This window comes from Doryrhamphus excisus, chromosome 22 (genome assembly GCF_030265055.1).
Source record: "Doryrhamphus excisus isolate RoL2022-K1 chromosome 22, RoL_Dexc_1.0, whole genome shotgun sequence".
Classification (NCBI taxonomy): Eukaryota; Metazoa; Chordata; class Actinopteri; order Syngnathiformes; family Syngnathidae; genus Doryrhamphus; species Doryrhamphus excisus.
In genome coordinates this window covers 13,114,079-13,130,632 of record NC_080487.1, presented here as the reverse complement: position 1 = coordinate 13,130,632, position 16,554 = coordinate 13,114,079, and the positions used below count along the sequence as shown (strand labels likewise).

The 16,554-nt window shown below is 40.1% G+C and overlaps 1 protein-coding gene across 2 annotated transcripts in view; it reads left to right on the top strand.

Annotated features, from left to right (window-relative positions):
* The window catches only part of LOC131109868 (zinc finger MIZ domain-containing protein 1-like), a 128,878-nt gene that overhangs the window by 81,071 nt on the left and 31,253 nt on the right, over positions 1–16,554 (top strand). For both annotated transcript variants that reach the window (XM_058062314.1, XM_058062315.1), the window contains exon 5: positions 11,344–11,463. In XM_058062314.1, the coding sequence (XP_057918297.1) occupies positions 11,395–11,463 (69 nt within the window). In that variant the 5' untranslated portion in view covers positions 11,344–11,394. The remainder of the gene's footprint in view (positions 1–11,343; positions 11,464–16,554) is intronic.

Below are 16,554 nucleotides of genomic sequence, written 5' to 3'. Positions count from 1 at the left end.
ATCTAGGGGCCAGCCGCCCACCTCTCGCTGCCCCCACTCTGCTCTTTTTAATTGGCGGAATGAGAGGCAACCCCTCCCCCCACCACCACCCCCGGCCCCTAGTGGGGGACGGCCGCGAGGAAGCAGTTAGGATCAGTCCACTCAGCAAGGTTATCAAAGGAGCTGCTGATATCACACATTACCGCGCTTTAATAGCACTCGTGCCTGTTACGCGTGACCACTTCCACATTCTTGGGAGGATTTAGATAGATAGATTTGACATTTTTGCCGCTCTGCGAGAATGTCATCATAAACGTAATCGCTTCAAAATAAACCAAACAAGACGGAGAAAAATAACAGAACAGAATAAGAATAAATACGGAAACGTTTGTTTATTAGCCTGCCGCCAACATTTAGCATCTTTATCTCGTATCGCTAGTTAGCATTAAAAGTACCCACAACCTGAATTTACCAGCTTCTAGTACAAGAGGCGGAACACAGGCGGGATGGCGCCTGTATGAAAGGAAGACATTAACATACTACAAGAGCCCTCTAGACATGAAATAGCACCCCTATAGTCACTTTTACACTCATATTACTCAATATAGTCGAAATAATAACATAAAAATAAGACACATAGGGGCATAGACATGATATACATTGACAACAACAAATATTGCTGCATGAAAATTGTCCTACAAATTATTGTTAATAATCAATATTATTGAAAATATTTTTTGAGACCATCCATAGGTTTTCTTCACTGCTTATCCCCATGAGAGTTGTTCGTGAGCATGCTGGAGCCTATCCCGGCTGTCTTCGGGCTAGAGGCGTATTTTCGTAAAAATACAAAATACAAAAATACATACAAGCAATATTAAGGGCTCATTTTAGTAAAAAGTATCACAGGTATCAGGAACACCAATACATATAAATCTTCAAGTTGAAACACTATTAATTATTATTCATTCATACTTACATATTTTTTGATATGACGAACACAGAGCAATGAACAAATTTACGCGCTGTGTCCTGTGAGGCGTTCAGGTCCACTCGTAATTTGTAAGTGTTACACGCAAATTTTTTTTTTTTTTTCATTTTTATTCACGGACCCCCTATGACGATTGACGTACCCCTACGGGTACGTGTGCCCCACTTTGGGAACCTTGGACTAAGTCTAGACTAAGTCACTAACATTTTTTTGCGAGAGCTACTATTACAAAATTAGCCAAGAGCTAATCATATGATACTGGATATGATATATAAGACAAAACATACTTGACTGGTGAAAGTATCCTTATGGGAACCACACAAGGAGGGGGGCCAGAAGGTGGTGGGCGGCTGTGGTCGACCGCACCGGTGAGCGATGCATTCACATCCAGAGCAAATTGTCACCATTATTAAGATCAAGATATGCCTTTATTCGTCCCTCAGTGGGGAAATTTGTAATTATTATTATTTGTCATTTGAAATTATGATGATATCATCATCCACAAATTTTATACTTCATTTAGGCAAAAAATATGTAAAAATTCCAAGCATGAAACAACATGATTTCTGAATTAATCTGTTTTTAAAAACACCTTTTTATTTTAATAAAATCCTTGCTTAGCAGCGCTTTGTTTGGACTCCAGGTCTTATGTGTAATACGATATTATGCACTCTAAAAATAATCTTTTTCAAGGACGTAAAAATATTGAATTATACTCGGTACTATTACTATCTTACTGAGAGTACTTTTTCACACAGCACTTTCTTTGAAGTGGTGACGACTAGACTGATTGGATGGACGGGAGGCTGAATTTAGACAGGAAGGAATTCAAAGCAGGCCCATCGGAGTGGATGTTTGTGTGTTTGCTGATAAGTTCACTGGCTGTGGATGTAGTGTGTGTTTGTGTTGAGAAGGGTGTCGGGGACTGGGGGTGGTGTGGGGGTGCCGGGGGCTCAGTATAGGGTGTCCTTGCCCCCATTCTCGTCTGACCTTTGAGCTTTTTGCGGGTGTGAGTGAATGGGAGAGTTTTGTTTTCAATTGCATCGGGGGTGGGGGTGGGGGGGGTACTTGATGGACAGCGGCAGCGCATGTTCGCTCGTTTTTTTTTTTCACCGACACATGGGCATCAAACCCAAGACCCTCGTCACGACACAAGGCATTAGCGGTATTTTGTACAACACACGTACTTTATTTACTAGTACCATACAAAAAAAGGCAGATAAGGCTAGCATTGACCTAACCCAAGTTACTAGTTACTCGGGATGCTGATTCCGAAATTGTCCGATACCGTTCACATGACTTAATAATACATTTTCGGGAAATGAGATGTAGGTTAGCATTTCTGTGTAAATGCTAATACGTAAAAAAATTACGCTTCCTCATTTGAAACTGTATCGTTGTTGTGTAAAGTATTACTTCAAGGCTAGCATTGACCTAACCGAAGTTAGTCGGGATGCTCCGATCGGATTTTATGTTGCCGATTTCGAAATTGTCTGATACCGTTCACATGACTTAATGATACATTTTCGGGAAACTATATTTGAAACTATATCATTGTTGTGTAAAGTATTACTTCAAGGCTAGTATTGACCTAACCTATGTTACTAGTTACTCGGGATGCTCCGATCCAATTTTATGCTACCGATTCCGAAATTGTCCAATACCGTTCACATGACATAATGATACATTTTCGGGAAATGAGACGTCGGTTAGCATATCTTTGTAAATGCTAATACGTAAAAATAAAAAAAAACGCTTCCTCATTTGAAACTATATCATTGTTGTGTAAAGTATTACTTCAAGGCTAGCATTGACCTAACTTAAGTTACTAGTTACTCAGGATGCTCCGATCCGATTTTATGCTACCGATTCCGAAATTGTCCGATACCGTTCACATGACTTAATGATACATTTTCGGGAAATGAGACATAGGTTAGCATTTTTGTATAAATGCTAAAAAGGTTAAAATATATATATATATATGTACAGGATGATTGAAAAGTAACTTCAATTTTTTAATTACTTATATAATTATATTTATTTTGTATTTTTTTCAAAATATTTTGGTTCTTTCTTTAACACATTCACGACCAAAGATGTATTTATATATTTTTTACAACCCGATCACTCACTTCCATAGACGTTTTAGACAATATATAGACAATTAGCCAAAACATGACATATGCAGTATATGATTACTCTGAACAACTTACTCAGTATTTTGTCTTCTGTTCAGTACTTCCTGCGGTGGCTATTGTCTCGTCGCTGTAACATCACTGCCACCCAGTGATATGAATGTACTGTTACTATGTATATATAATATATGTACATGTGTATATAAAACCTATTTCCTACACTTCCTGGTGACGTGTGGTCATGTGATGACATGTGATGGATGGATGCGAGGGGAGGGGCTTGGACTGCCTTTGTCCCCTTTTTTACCCCCCCCCCCCCCCCCCCCCCCCCCAGCCTCAGAGACTATGTGGAACGTTCCACTTGATTAGAGAGGACATATTGCTTAGGCCCCCTCTGTGATCCTCCTCTGCTGCAGAAGAAGCAGTGGTGGAGGGTGCGGGGGGGTCGCCGGGGGGGGGGAGAGGCAACCACAGTCACTGACTGAAGCCCTCCTCCCTTTAACCCCGCGTCCCCCCTCCTTGCACCACCACCACCACCAACACCAGCATGCTTCCTTTGCTTGATGCCTGAACAATCACGGTGCTGAACGTGGGGCAGGAATTTGTGGCGTGGGGGGGGGTCGGATGTAGGGAAGGTGTGGAGAAAGAAGTAGAGATCAGTTGCATTGTGTCACATTTTTACCCGCTGGAGCTACAGAGCAAAGCACATTAAATAAAAAAATCCATTCCCAGGCCTGTTAAGGAGCCATGTGGGAAGGTGTGAGCATCCATATGTGTGTGTGTGTGTGTGTGTGTGTGTGTGTGTGTGTGTGCGTGGAGACACGATGGTGGTGGGAGGAGGTGATTGAGAAGGAAAGAGGTAGCGGTGTTCCAGCTCATATTATTCTCCTCGTTGCCAGCTCCCTGGATGGAGCCTGCTGGGGGATTAGGACGCATTCTGGGAGGCAACAATGGAAGTCACACACACGTTTTACGTTTTCCATCCTCTTTGCCGCTTCTGCTGCTCCTCTGTGGAACAAACACAGCTTTGTACTCTTAGCAGGCAAAGCACCTGGACTCCCCATAAAGTGGCCCTGTCACAACTGACACCCCCCGTCCCCGTCCCCACATGGCCTTACCCACAGCATGGCCATAATGTTAACCTAATTAAAAGGCGACTTTACGAGGTTTGAGATTCAGGGGAATCTGGTTATGCTGCACTTTCTTCTTTGTTTTGCACATTAAAAATACAAACGTTTATAATAAGTTAGCATTACTGTGTAAATGCTAATACGTAAAAAAAAAAAAAATGCAATTTTTTTACTATATCATTGTTGTGTAAAGCGTTAGTTCAAGGCTAGCATTGACCTAACCGAAGTTACCAGTTACTCGGGATGCTCCCATCGGATTTTATGCTGCCGATTCCCAAATTTTGCCGATACCGTTCACATGGATTAATGAGACATTTTCAAATTTCTGAGCCTTAAAAAATGACAGTTTACTCCCATCACAAACTTTGGGTCGTATTGATGATTTTTTTTCTCATTTTTAGTATTCCTTTATCGCTAACCATTTTCAAGATACAACCTTTGAAATGGTAATATCAAAACTGAATATTTTCCTGAATGTTTTTTTTTTTGCTACATTTAATTATGCTGGAAATTACGTGAAATATATATCTTTATCTTTCTATTCATCAAATACAGTAAAAATTGGCATATTTCAGACATAGTTAATAGTGATTAATCAAGATTAATTATCAAAACTGAATATTTTCCTGAAAAAAAATTCTGTTGCCTAAAGGGTTAATTTGCTACATTTAACTATGCTGGAAATTACATGAAATACTATATATCATCACATATCTTTCTATTCATCAAATACAGTAAAAATTGGCATAGTTCAGACATAGTTAATGGTGATTAATCAAGATTAATTATCAAAACTGAGTATTTTCCTGAAAAAAAAATTCTGTTGCCTAAAGGGTTTTAATTTGCTGCATTTAAATATGCTAGAAATTACGTGAAATATATAATCATCATTTATCTTTCTATTCATCAAATACAGTAGAAATTGTCATATTTCAGACATAGTTAATGGTGATTAATGATCAAAATTGAATATTTTCCTGAAAAAAATTTCTGTTGCCTAAAGGGTTAATTTGCTACATTTAAAAATGCTGAAAATGACGTGAAATATATATCATCATTTATCTTTCTATTCATCAAATACAGTAAAAATTGGTGATTAATCAAGATTAATGATCAAAACTGAATATTTTCCCGAAAAAAAATTCTGTTGCCTAAAGGGTTAATTTGCTACATTTAATTAAAATTACGTGAAATAAATAACATTTATCTTTCTATTCATCAAATACAGTAGAAATTGGTCTTTTTCCAGACATAGTTAATGGTGATTAATCAAGATGAATTAGGTTTTTAAAAATCCACGATTAATCAGATTAATTTTTTTAATCGTTAAGCTAATATTCACCTGTGTTTACTTTCCTGGCCATCAGTGTATGCTAACAACATGTCTACCTCGTCCTCCTAATTAAAGGCTCGCCATTCTGAGGGCCGCATGGAGGAAAAAACAAGATATCCCAGAATCAAAGCTCATTATAATGATGGTGAAGAGACATGTCGCCCCACCCCCCTTTTTCCCCATCATCCAATTTATCCCCCCCCCCAACCCCTGTCTTCCCTCCACACCCTTAAGTAAGCAACAGCCGAGCCTTTAGTGGAGGGCGATGGCGTGGATTAGTCCTTTATTGCCTCTTTCACCTCCATTAGATCACGCTGGAGGACTGCATCACCTTGAGCCACGTGTCTCCATATGTGGCCATTAGGTGCCGGAGTGATGCTGATTCCACCGCTCGGGCCAACCTTGTTCCCTTTTAATGGTGTCAGCAGTACGCTCGGCTTTAGATTACTGTGTGTGCGTGTGCGTGTGTGTGTGTGCGTGTGTGTGTGTGTTGACAGGGTTGTTCACACAGCTTTGCAGAGGTGTATCACCCTGTAGTGGTGCTGTTAAGCACATTAGGAGTGACTGAGGGTGTTGTTATGCTATCATGATGTTGGCCCAGCGCTCATTGCCAAGTGTGTGTGTGTGTGTGTGTGTGTGTGTGTGTTGGTGTGCTGGGATGGCGGCCAGCACACACTCATTTCTTTCCTGTCTCCATCAGTAGCTACTTTAGTAACTCTCCTCTTGTGGGTTTTTTTTGTTTTGTTGTTATTGGTGTAATGGTAATGGTAATGGTTTAATTTCATTTGAACATGCATCAGATTACAATTGAATGCATCCCATAATCAGTTCCCAGTTCCACATGTCCAAAAGGAGTAGGAAGAAGCAAAGCTTATTAAATCCTACCCCTCCATCTGGTACTTTTACAATCACTAACTGTTACATTTGTTCACTTCCTGCTTTCCTAATATAGTTTTAAATTAAATTAAATTAAATTAAATTAAATTAAATTAAATTAAATTAAATTAAATTAAATTAAATTAAATTAAATTAAATTAAATTATCCATTCATTTTCTACCGCTTTTTCGGGCCAGAGGCGGGGTACACCCTGGACCGGTGGCCAGCCAATCACAGGGCACATATAGACAAACAACCATTCACACTCACATTCATACCTATGGACAATTTGGAGTGGCTAATTAACCTAGCATGTTTTTTTTGGAATGTGGGAGGAAACCGGAATACCCGGAGAAAAAACCCACGCATGCACGGGGAGAACATGCAAACTCCACACAGAGATGGCCGAGGGTGGAATTGAACCCTGGTCTCCTTGCTGTGAGGTCTGCGCGATAACCACTCGACCGCCGTGCCGTCTAAATAAAATAAAATAAAATAAAATAAAATAAAATAAAATAAAATAAAATTAAATAAAATTAAATAAAATTAAATTAAATAAAATTAAATTAAATTAAATTAAATTAAATTAAATTAAATTAAATTAAATTAAATTTTAAATTAAATTAAATTTTAAATTAAATTAAATTTTAAATTAATTTAATTTATTATTATTTTTTTTAAATGCATTTGAACTCGCCTCATCTGCTGACAAGGGCGGCCATGCAGACGCTCACCTCCTCACTCCTCCTCTCTGACCATAAAGACATCATTTCATCCAATCGGATGGCGGCGCTCCCATCGCCTCGCCGCCATCCTCCTCCACCGCTTTTCATATTTCGTGTTCCAGGCTCGCATCTCCTCGCTGGTTTTTACAACCGCCGCCACTCAAAATATATATTTTACACCCTGGCATCACACGTGTGTCTTTGGTGGTGCTGGCAACCACGGATCACCGTTTGCGGTAAATTAGGCACCCGTGGAAGCTCCTAAACGTGCCGTTAACAGCAGAAGCAGAATGCCCCCCCCCCCTCCCAACCCGACATCTAATAGCGGTATAGAGAGTGAAGGAAAGGGCAGGTCGAGCCAACAGCGCCACTCATCAATAAGCACAAGGTCAGAGAAAGCGTCGGTACCCCGAGTGGGCCCGGGTGGGCCCCGGGTGGGCCCCGAGTGGGCCCGGTTAGCAAGCAGTACATCCCAGGATTTGTGGAGCTTGTAAAGGCTTAAAGCAAACACCACTCCACTCCACTTTGTCTGCCCCGCCGCCTTTGTGCCGCCCGCCCCAGACTGGGGCCTGGGTTGGGAGGGCCGGGGGAGACACCTGCTGGTGGTCTTGGGTCACTGCGGCTCCGTCGTCGACTGGGAAGCATGAAGGCATTGAATTGACAACAAAGCGTGTTAAATCCCATTAGCGCCATTGGTGGACAACAAACATGCTAACCAGCCATAAAATTAGGTACACCTGCAATATCTAGTCCAACTCGATACAAAGGCTCCTTAATGTATTGTTAGATATTATAATTGTTATTATTTAACAATAATACACATGTTTTCATAGCAAAAGTAGCTATTGAGGCTATTTAATACTTGTATCAAGTACATAACATAACAAATAATAAAATTAAATGTCCCTCGAGCAGGACAACAGGATATAAGAAAAAAAATATAAATATAAAAATATATTGAATATAACAATAATAAAATATATTATATACTGAGTAAAATAGTAGGATCATAAAATTAAGTAAATAAAAATAAAAATGCCAATGAAGGTAATACAATAATATCGGAAATCAAATATAAATATAAATATAAAAATATATTGAATATAACAATAATAAAATATATTATATACTGAGTAAAATAGTGGGATCATAAAATTAAGTAAATAAAAATAAAAATGCCAATGAAGGTAATACAATAATATCGGAAATCAAATATAAATATAAATATAAAAATATATTGAATATAACAATAATAAAATATATTATATACTGAGTAAAATAGTGGGATCATAAAATTAAGTAAATAAAAATAAAAATGCCAATGAAGGTAATACAATAATATCGGAAACCAAATATAAATTAAATATAAATATAAATATAAATATAAATATAAACATAAACATAAACATAAACATAAACATAAACATAAATATAAATATATAATTTCATAAATTAAATATAAATATAAATATATAATTTAAAAAAAGGAAACAAATTATATTAAAAAGTCAAATAGAAGTAAAATAAATTGTATTTAAAAAAATAGAAATACATTATATATGTAATTAAATTAAGTAAATTAAGTAAATGTAAGTAAATTATATATAAATAAACACATTTTTAATTAACTGAAAAATATCCTAACTAATGTAAAATTTAAAAACAAATCTGTGTCAGACTTAAATACTGTCTAATTATTTGGTTTATTATTATGCTATATTATGGCTATACATCTAAAAAAAAAAGGCTAAATGATTGTATTGTTAAATTCCTACTGCTAATTACATTATGCATGTACCTAATGTTATGGCCTGTGTGGGTATGTTTCTGCTTTGGGCTTCCAAATAAAAAAAATTAATAAAAATAAATGTCATTTATGGAGCCTATTACTGTGGTGTGTCCTTGTCTTGTGTCAAGTAGCGAGCAGCACCAAGAGGTCTCCTAAAACCCCTTCATGGAGTAGATTAGTGGCCCCGCCCGTTAAATCCATCTGAAGACCCCTCAGCCAGCATGAATGGGGGTGGGGGGGGGCAGGCTGCAGGTACTTTGTGGTGCACACGTGAGAACATCTGGCGGTCGCTGCGTGGCGGTAATGGACGAGGAGACGGCATGGGGAGAGTAGGCGGGGTTAAAGTGATTGTTGTGATGTTGGACACGGGGGGGGGGGGATAGTGAGAGTTCTAGTGATATTTATTTGACATTGAATGCAACATTAAACCAGTCGCTGTCAGGCTGTATTGATAGCTTTTAATGTAGCTTGTAATACTTTGTAGGGCTTTTGTATGACATCCATGATGAAGCATTTACCCTTGGAAAAAAATCAATAGCGCGCTGCTAGCTATTATTATGAGTCCACAAAGCACAGCATGGTGTTTATGAGTGTATAATAATGGTAATCATACCCACCGGTGGCACAACCTGTGACTTTATTTCATAAATATATCAATATTATCATGTTAGGGGACACAAAGGATGCCTCTATTTGTGTTTACTTAGGCTGCACGGTGTACAAGTGGTTAGCACGCAGGTCTCACAGCTTGGAGACTTGAGTTCAATTCCACTCTCGGCCATCTCTGTGTGGAGTTTGCGTGTTTTTTTTTTCTGTGTTTTCTTCCAAAAACATGCTAGGTTAATTAGCGACTCCAAATTGTCCATAGGTATGAATGTCAGTGTGAATGGTTGTTTGTCTATATGTGCCCTGGGATTGGCTGGCCAGGGTGGACCCTGCCTCTCACTCGAAAACAGCTGGGATAGGCTCCAGCACCGCCGTGACCCTCGTGAGGATAAGCGATAGAAAATGAATGAATAAAAACTTGTTTACCTGTTTTTTTTTATATTACTAGAGCCCTCCAGACATGAAATAGCACCCCTATAGTCACTTTTACACTTGTATTACCCAGTATAGTAATGAAATAAGATAAATATTTCATATAATAAGACAATTGCCTCCCGCCCCGAAGACAGCTGGGATAGGCTCCAGCACCCCCGCCACCCTGGTGAGGATAAGCGATAGAAAATGAATGAATGAATGAATGAAAACTTGTTTACCTGTTTTTTTTTTAACATTACTAGAGCCCTCCAGACATGAAATAGCACCCCTATAGTCACTTTTACACTTGTATTACCCGGTATAGTAATGAAATAAGACAAATATTTCATATAATAAGACAATTGCCTCCCGCCACGAAGACAGCTGGGATAGGCTCCAGCACCCCTGCAACCCTGGTGAGGATAAGCGATAGAAAATGAATGAATGAATGAAAACTTGTTAACCTGTTTTTTTTTTAACATTACTAGAGCCCTCCAGACATGAAATAGCACCCCTATAGTCACTTTTACACTTGTATTACCCAGTATAGTAATGAAATAAGATAAATATTTCATATAATAAGACAATTGCCTCCCGCCCCGAAGACATCTGGGATAGGCTCCAGCACCCCTGCAACCCTTGTGAGGATAAGCGATAGAAAATGAATGAATGAAAACTTGTTTACCTGTTTTTTTTAACATTACTAGAGCCCTCCAGACATGAAATAGCACCCCTATAGTCACTTTTACACTTGTATTACCCAGTATAGTAATGAAATAAGATAAATATTTCATATAATAAGACAATTGCCTCCCGCCCCAAAGACAACTGGGATAGGCTCCAGCACTGCCGTGACCCTTGTGAGGATAAGCGATAGAAAATGAATGAATGAAAACTTGTTTACCTGTTTTTTTTAACATTACTAGAGCCCTCCAGACATGAAATAGCACCCCTATAGTCACTTTTACACTTGTATTTCCCAGTATAGTAATAAAATAAGACAAATATTTCATATAATAAGACAATTGCCTCCCGCTGGGACAGCCGGGATAGGCTCCAGCAAGCGGTACAAAATGAATGACTGAAGCAACACAAACCAGAAACAATTTGTCAACAAACGTGTGTCCTTTCACCCCCCCCAGGTGCAGCGACACGGTCAGACATCCTCGCTCGCTCGTCCTTCAGGGGCACTGGGAAGGGGGGGCGAGTGTCAACTTGTTAGGGGGTGAAGGATGCCTGATCTTTGTAGCGTTTGCTACCTGTCGAATCAATACCGTCACTGTGTGGTGTGGCTTACATACACACACACACACACACACAACCACACACACACTAAAGTGCAATACGTTGTGTTTGTGTTGCAGAGCTCTGCAGTTTAATGGCTGGCAGGTAGGGGCCGACGAGGGACAACCATCATGAACTCCATTCCGTCCATGGATAGACACATACAGCAGACCAATGACCGGCTGCAGTGTATCAAACAGGTGAGTGGAGGCGCCGGAATCGCACATCTTCCACAAGCAGAGCCGACATGCTCCACTCAGACATGAACACAAGCTTTTGTGTGTTGTAAAGATACACAAAGAGCTAAAAAAAAAAGGCAGCTAACTCATGCGTGTAATGGGACAAACATTCTATGCTCTAACAATGTAGTAACGGGTAACATGTATTTTGCCATATTTGGTCATTTTTTTTTGGTCAACTTCCTGTCTGGGCGCACTGATTTCACATAGCAACACAGAAACGAACGTAAACAAAGCATTGTTGACGAATTCGAGAGACTAGTTTCAGTTTTAAGGTGTCTTTTTTTTTCCTATTTATGATATGTTGTTATTATTAGTGGCGGCACGGTGGTCTAGTGGTTAGCGTGCACACCTCACAGCTAGGAGACCAGGGTTCAATTCCACCCTCTGCCATCTCTGTGTGGAGTTTGCATGTTCTCCCCGTGGGTTTTCTCCGGGTACTCCGGTTTCCTCCCACATTCCAAAAAACATGCTAGGTTAATTAGCCACTCCAAATTGTCCATAGGTATGAATGTGAGTGTGAATGGTTGTTTGTCTATATGTGCCCTGTGATTGGCTGGCCACCAGTCCAGGGTCTACCCCGCCTCTCTCGCCTGAAGACAGCTGGGATAGGCTCCAGCACCCTATGCGACCCTTGTGAGGATAAGTAGTAGAAATATAATTAATGAATGAGTTCTCCTCCTATTTTGTGTGGAAGTGGTAACTTTTTGGCTTCTTATTTTGTCTTCCCCCCATTCCCCATATTTTGTTTTGTCCTGGGTATTCCGGTTTCCTCCCACATTCCAAAAACATGCTAGGTTAATTAGCCACTCCAAATTGTCCATAGGTATGAATGTGAGTGTGAATGGTTGTTTGTCTATATGTCCCCTGGGATTGGCTGGCCACCAGTCCAGTGTGTACCCCGCCTCTCTCGCCTGAAGACAGCTGGGATAGGCTCCAGCATCCCTGTGACCCTCATGAGGATAAGCGGTAGAAAATGAATGAATGAATATTATTATTAGGGCCCGAGCACCAACAATAGCGATGTGTTAGCTCTTTTGAAACTGCTATGTTTTTTTTTCTGCTATTTGGGGACGTAAAAGTGAAAGCACATGTTGTTCTGCGGCTGCTGCCGGAAGGTCCACCCTGCTTCACTACAATTACGAGCAGTGAGTGCGCAGTCAGCTTCCGCAGCACATTATATGCCTGTTATGGAGTCACCACTTGGGAGATTAATTAATTAATTAATCAATTAATTACATTGTTTCATTTTACTGCGCAGTAACTCAACTCAAAACTTCTCACTTTGCTCATCCAATCAGCAGTCACAACACTGTCAAGATGCATTCATGGACTTGCATTTTTTTCGGAAAAGCATGTCTCCAACTTAATCATGCATTAATCATGAATTAATGCATTCCGCCATAAAGAAGCCTGAAAGAAGTGGACAAAAGGGAAGTGTGAAACGTGTACCCATACGAGGTTAAGCGTGTTAACCCCGCCGGGCAAAGATTTAAACAAACACATGCAACGTTAGCGTCGTATGGGTAAACATGTCAATTAGGGAGCGCCGCGGCGTGCGAGGAGACCTCATGTCGGCTGTAATAAATGGATAAACGAGGGGGTCATTCCAAACAGAGCAGCATACCCCGTTCCCCCTCGCCCCCCCACGCTAATAGAGGCAGCTTTGTGCCACGGACAATCGGGGTTTTTTGGAAGTAGCACATAGTAAATAGCGTTTATGCCGTGCCAATTAGAGCGGCCCATTCAGCAGCCCGTCTCGTCTCCGCACAGAGATGGTCATCGTGGGAGATCACAACAATTAACTCGCTGTCGTCTCCGCCGCGTCCCCCATTGTCCAATTCCTCAGTCATTGAATTAATGATGAAAATATTGTAACGCAGGGGTCTCAAACTCAATTTACCTGGGGGCCGCTGGAGCTAGGGTCTGGGTGAGACTGGGCCGCATCAGGTTTCCCCCCCCCCAAAAAAACGCATTTATTAAAAAAAAATTTCAGTGCTTTGGTTCTGATTTTCTACAATAAAAGCTCTGATAAAACATTCCACTGTTCTCAAATATCTTTTATTTTTCTGCACAAAATAAGATGAAAAATAAATAAACAAATCAAGAATAAAGAAAATCAATCAGTAATAAATAAATATAATAATAATAATAAAACGGCAAATAATAAAAACTTAATAAACCACATATAGTTGGTGGGTAGACAAATTATTTTTTTCATATTAAAATGAACAAAGCATTATTAGAGCCCTGTAGACATGACAAAACACGACTATAGTCACATTTATACTCTTTTTATTTACAACATATTGCGCAACTGCAGGGTCTTGAGACACATGCTAACTCGCAAACTAGAGAGCTAGCGACCTAAACGGTAGCCTTCAAGTTATTTCCTTTAAACTTAAATCGCCAAAAACTTACCACTTCCACACGGATAGGGAGGATAACTATTAACAGTTATTTAACCTTTAACATGAACATGAATCAAAAGTAATAATTTTTTCTGGGTACATGATACCATACAGCATCCATATCAAACATGAAACTTTCATATCAAGGCGGAGGCCTCAAACTAGTGTCCCGCGTGTTTGAGACCCCTGTTGTTTAACATAATGCAGCTGTTTGTTTTCATTGAAAGTCTACTGCTGTCTTTATTTACTTGGGGGAGGGGGGGGGTATTATTGAAGTCAGAAGCTCCGTTCATTGTGACGCACCATGTGAGAGGTGACACACATACACCAGTGCGACTGACGGGGGGGGGGGGGGACAAATTGATTTTGTTGCTCCAATGATGAATTACAGCCCAACGAGATGATAAAGTAGAGGAAATTGGAATCTGTCATCCACGTTCAATCGCCCACTCGAAAGCTAAATCAGAAATCATTACGCTGCTCATTCTTAAAAGACTGAAGGTCCTGTTGCCGAATTAGGATAATTTGATTTTTAAACAATAACCTCGGTCGTTTTTAATTATGAAATCATAGAGTCAGGTCTCGTGAGGATTTGGGCTGGATTTCGAGGAGAGTAGATTTTCCTTTTAAAAATCACTGCTTGTTTGGATTAGCAATATCATATAGAATTAAATATATCATATAGCAGACCAACACACTGATATAAGACAGGAAGCAGAACTGGAGGTAGCAGAGATGAGGATGCTGAGGCTCTCATTGGGAGTGACCAGGATGGATAGGATCAGGAAGGAGTACATCAGAGGGACATTACATGTTAGCCGGAGGTAGCAGAGATGAGGATGCTGAGGCTCTCATTGGGAGTGACCAGGATGGATAGGATCAGGAAGGAGTACATCAGAGGGACATTACATGTTAGCCAGAGGTAGCAGAGATGAGGATGCTGAGGCTCTCATTGGGAGTGACCAGGATGGATAGGATCAGGAACGAGTACATCAGAGGGACATTACATGTTAGCCGGAGGTAGCAGAGATGAGGATGCTGAGGTTCTCATTGGGAGTGACCGGGATGGATAGGATCAGGAAGGAGTACATAAGAGGGACATTACATGTTAGCCGGAGGTAGCAGAGATGAGGATGCTGAGGTTCTCATTGGGAGTGACCAGGATGGATAGGATCAGGAAGGAGTACATCAGAGTGACATTACATATTAGAGGCCTTGGAGATAAAGTCCTTTAGGCCAGACTGAGATGGTTGGGACATGTCAGCTAGTGTCATATTGAAGGATTACTGCAAAAACAAAGTATATCATGTACCTTTTATTAAAAAGCAACATGGCATCTTGTAGCAAGGGTGTAACAGGTGATTGATAAAAAAACAGTTGTCTACCGTAGCAATTTGTTTCCCTTTATTGCCCTGAAATTGCCCCGCTGTGGGCTGTTTGGGCAAGATGGGGCCACTTGACACGGGCGTCATCTATTTCTATTCCGATTCATTGCACCCCCCCACCCCCCAACCAAACAGATGAGCCGTATTCCCATTACACTCTTTGTTAAAGTGATGGAGGTGCAGATGCAGAAGGAGCGTGAAGGCTGCACGGTGCTACCAAGCCAGCCCTCTCGGGGACACAGGGACACAAGTTGGGGTTGGATGGGCGGATAGGGGGAGGACAACCACCACACGGGTTACAGTAAAGAACAGTACTTCTTTAATGTATTTATGTAATACTGGCAACATTCTTAGGATTGAGTGGATACGGGTGATACTGTGATACAGGATGGATGTTTATATACTTTTTTGTGTGTGTAAGTGAAAGGAAAAAAAGCTCTGACTCGCTTAGGAAGAAGTTGTTTGGACGCCACCTGTCGGTTTGTTGACCACGAATATAAGACGAGTGGAAAAATATCATCTTATGAGTTTTTAAAACCTGTTCTTTTGTCACTAATGTGAAAGTTAGTGACAGGAAGAAAAGCTCTGACTGTCTTGTAGAGAGAAACTGTCAGTTTGGAGAAATAAATCAGAACAGCCCGAATATAAGACAAGAGGAAATATTTCTACTTTTTTAAATCAGCGTTTGAGACACTTTTTTTTGTCACTGGTGTGTGTGTGTGAGTGACAGGAAGAAAAGCTCTGACTGTCTTATAGAGAAATATCTTTGCGCTAGCTGTCAGTTTTGAGAATTAATCCGGACAGCCTAATATAAGACAAGAGGAAAACACCAACCAGAAATATTTGTACTTTTTAAAATACTTTTTTGAATATTACTCAAAACACTGGTGTGTGTGTGAGTGACAGGAAGAAAAGCAGTCAGTGCTTTTCTTCCTGTCACTCACACACTTGGGGTGAAGTAGCGTGGCTTTTTAAAACTTGCTCAATGTGTTGGACATTTTTTTGTCATTTGTGTGTGAGTGACCGCAAGAAAAGCTCTGAGAAAAATCATTTGGTAACCGCCTTCTGATTTGCATATATAAAACTTGTGAGCCCAAATATAAGACAAGGGGAAAAACAGGCATATTATGTGGATTTTTAAAAACTTGAGACAATTTTTTGTCATTGTGCATAACAAGAAGAAAAGCTCAGATTTGTTCGGGGAATTTTGGATGCATTCATCTCTCGATAACGTGGGGAAAAATAGCGTCTTATAT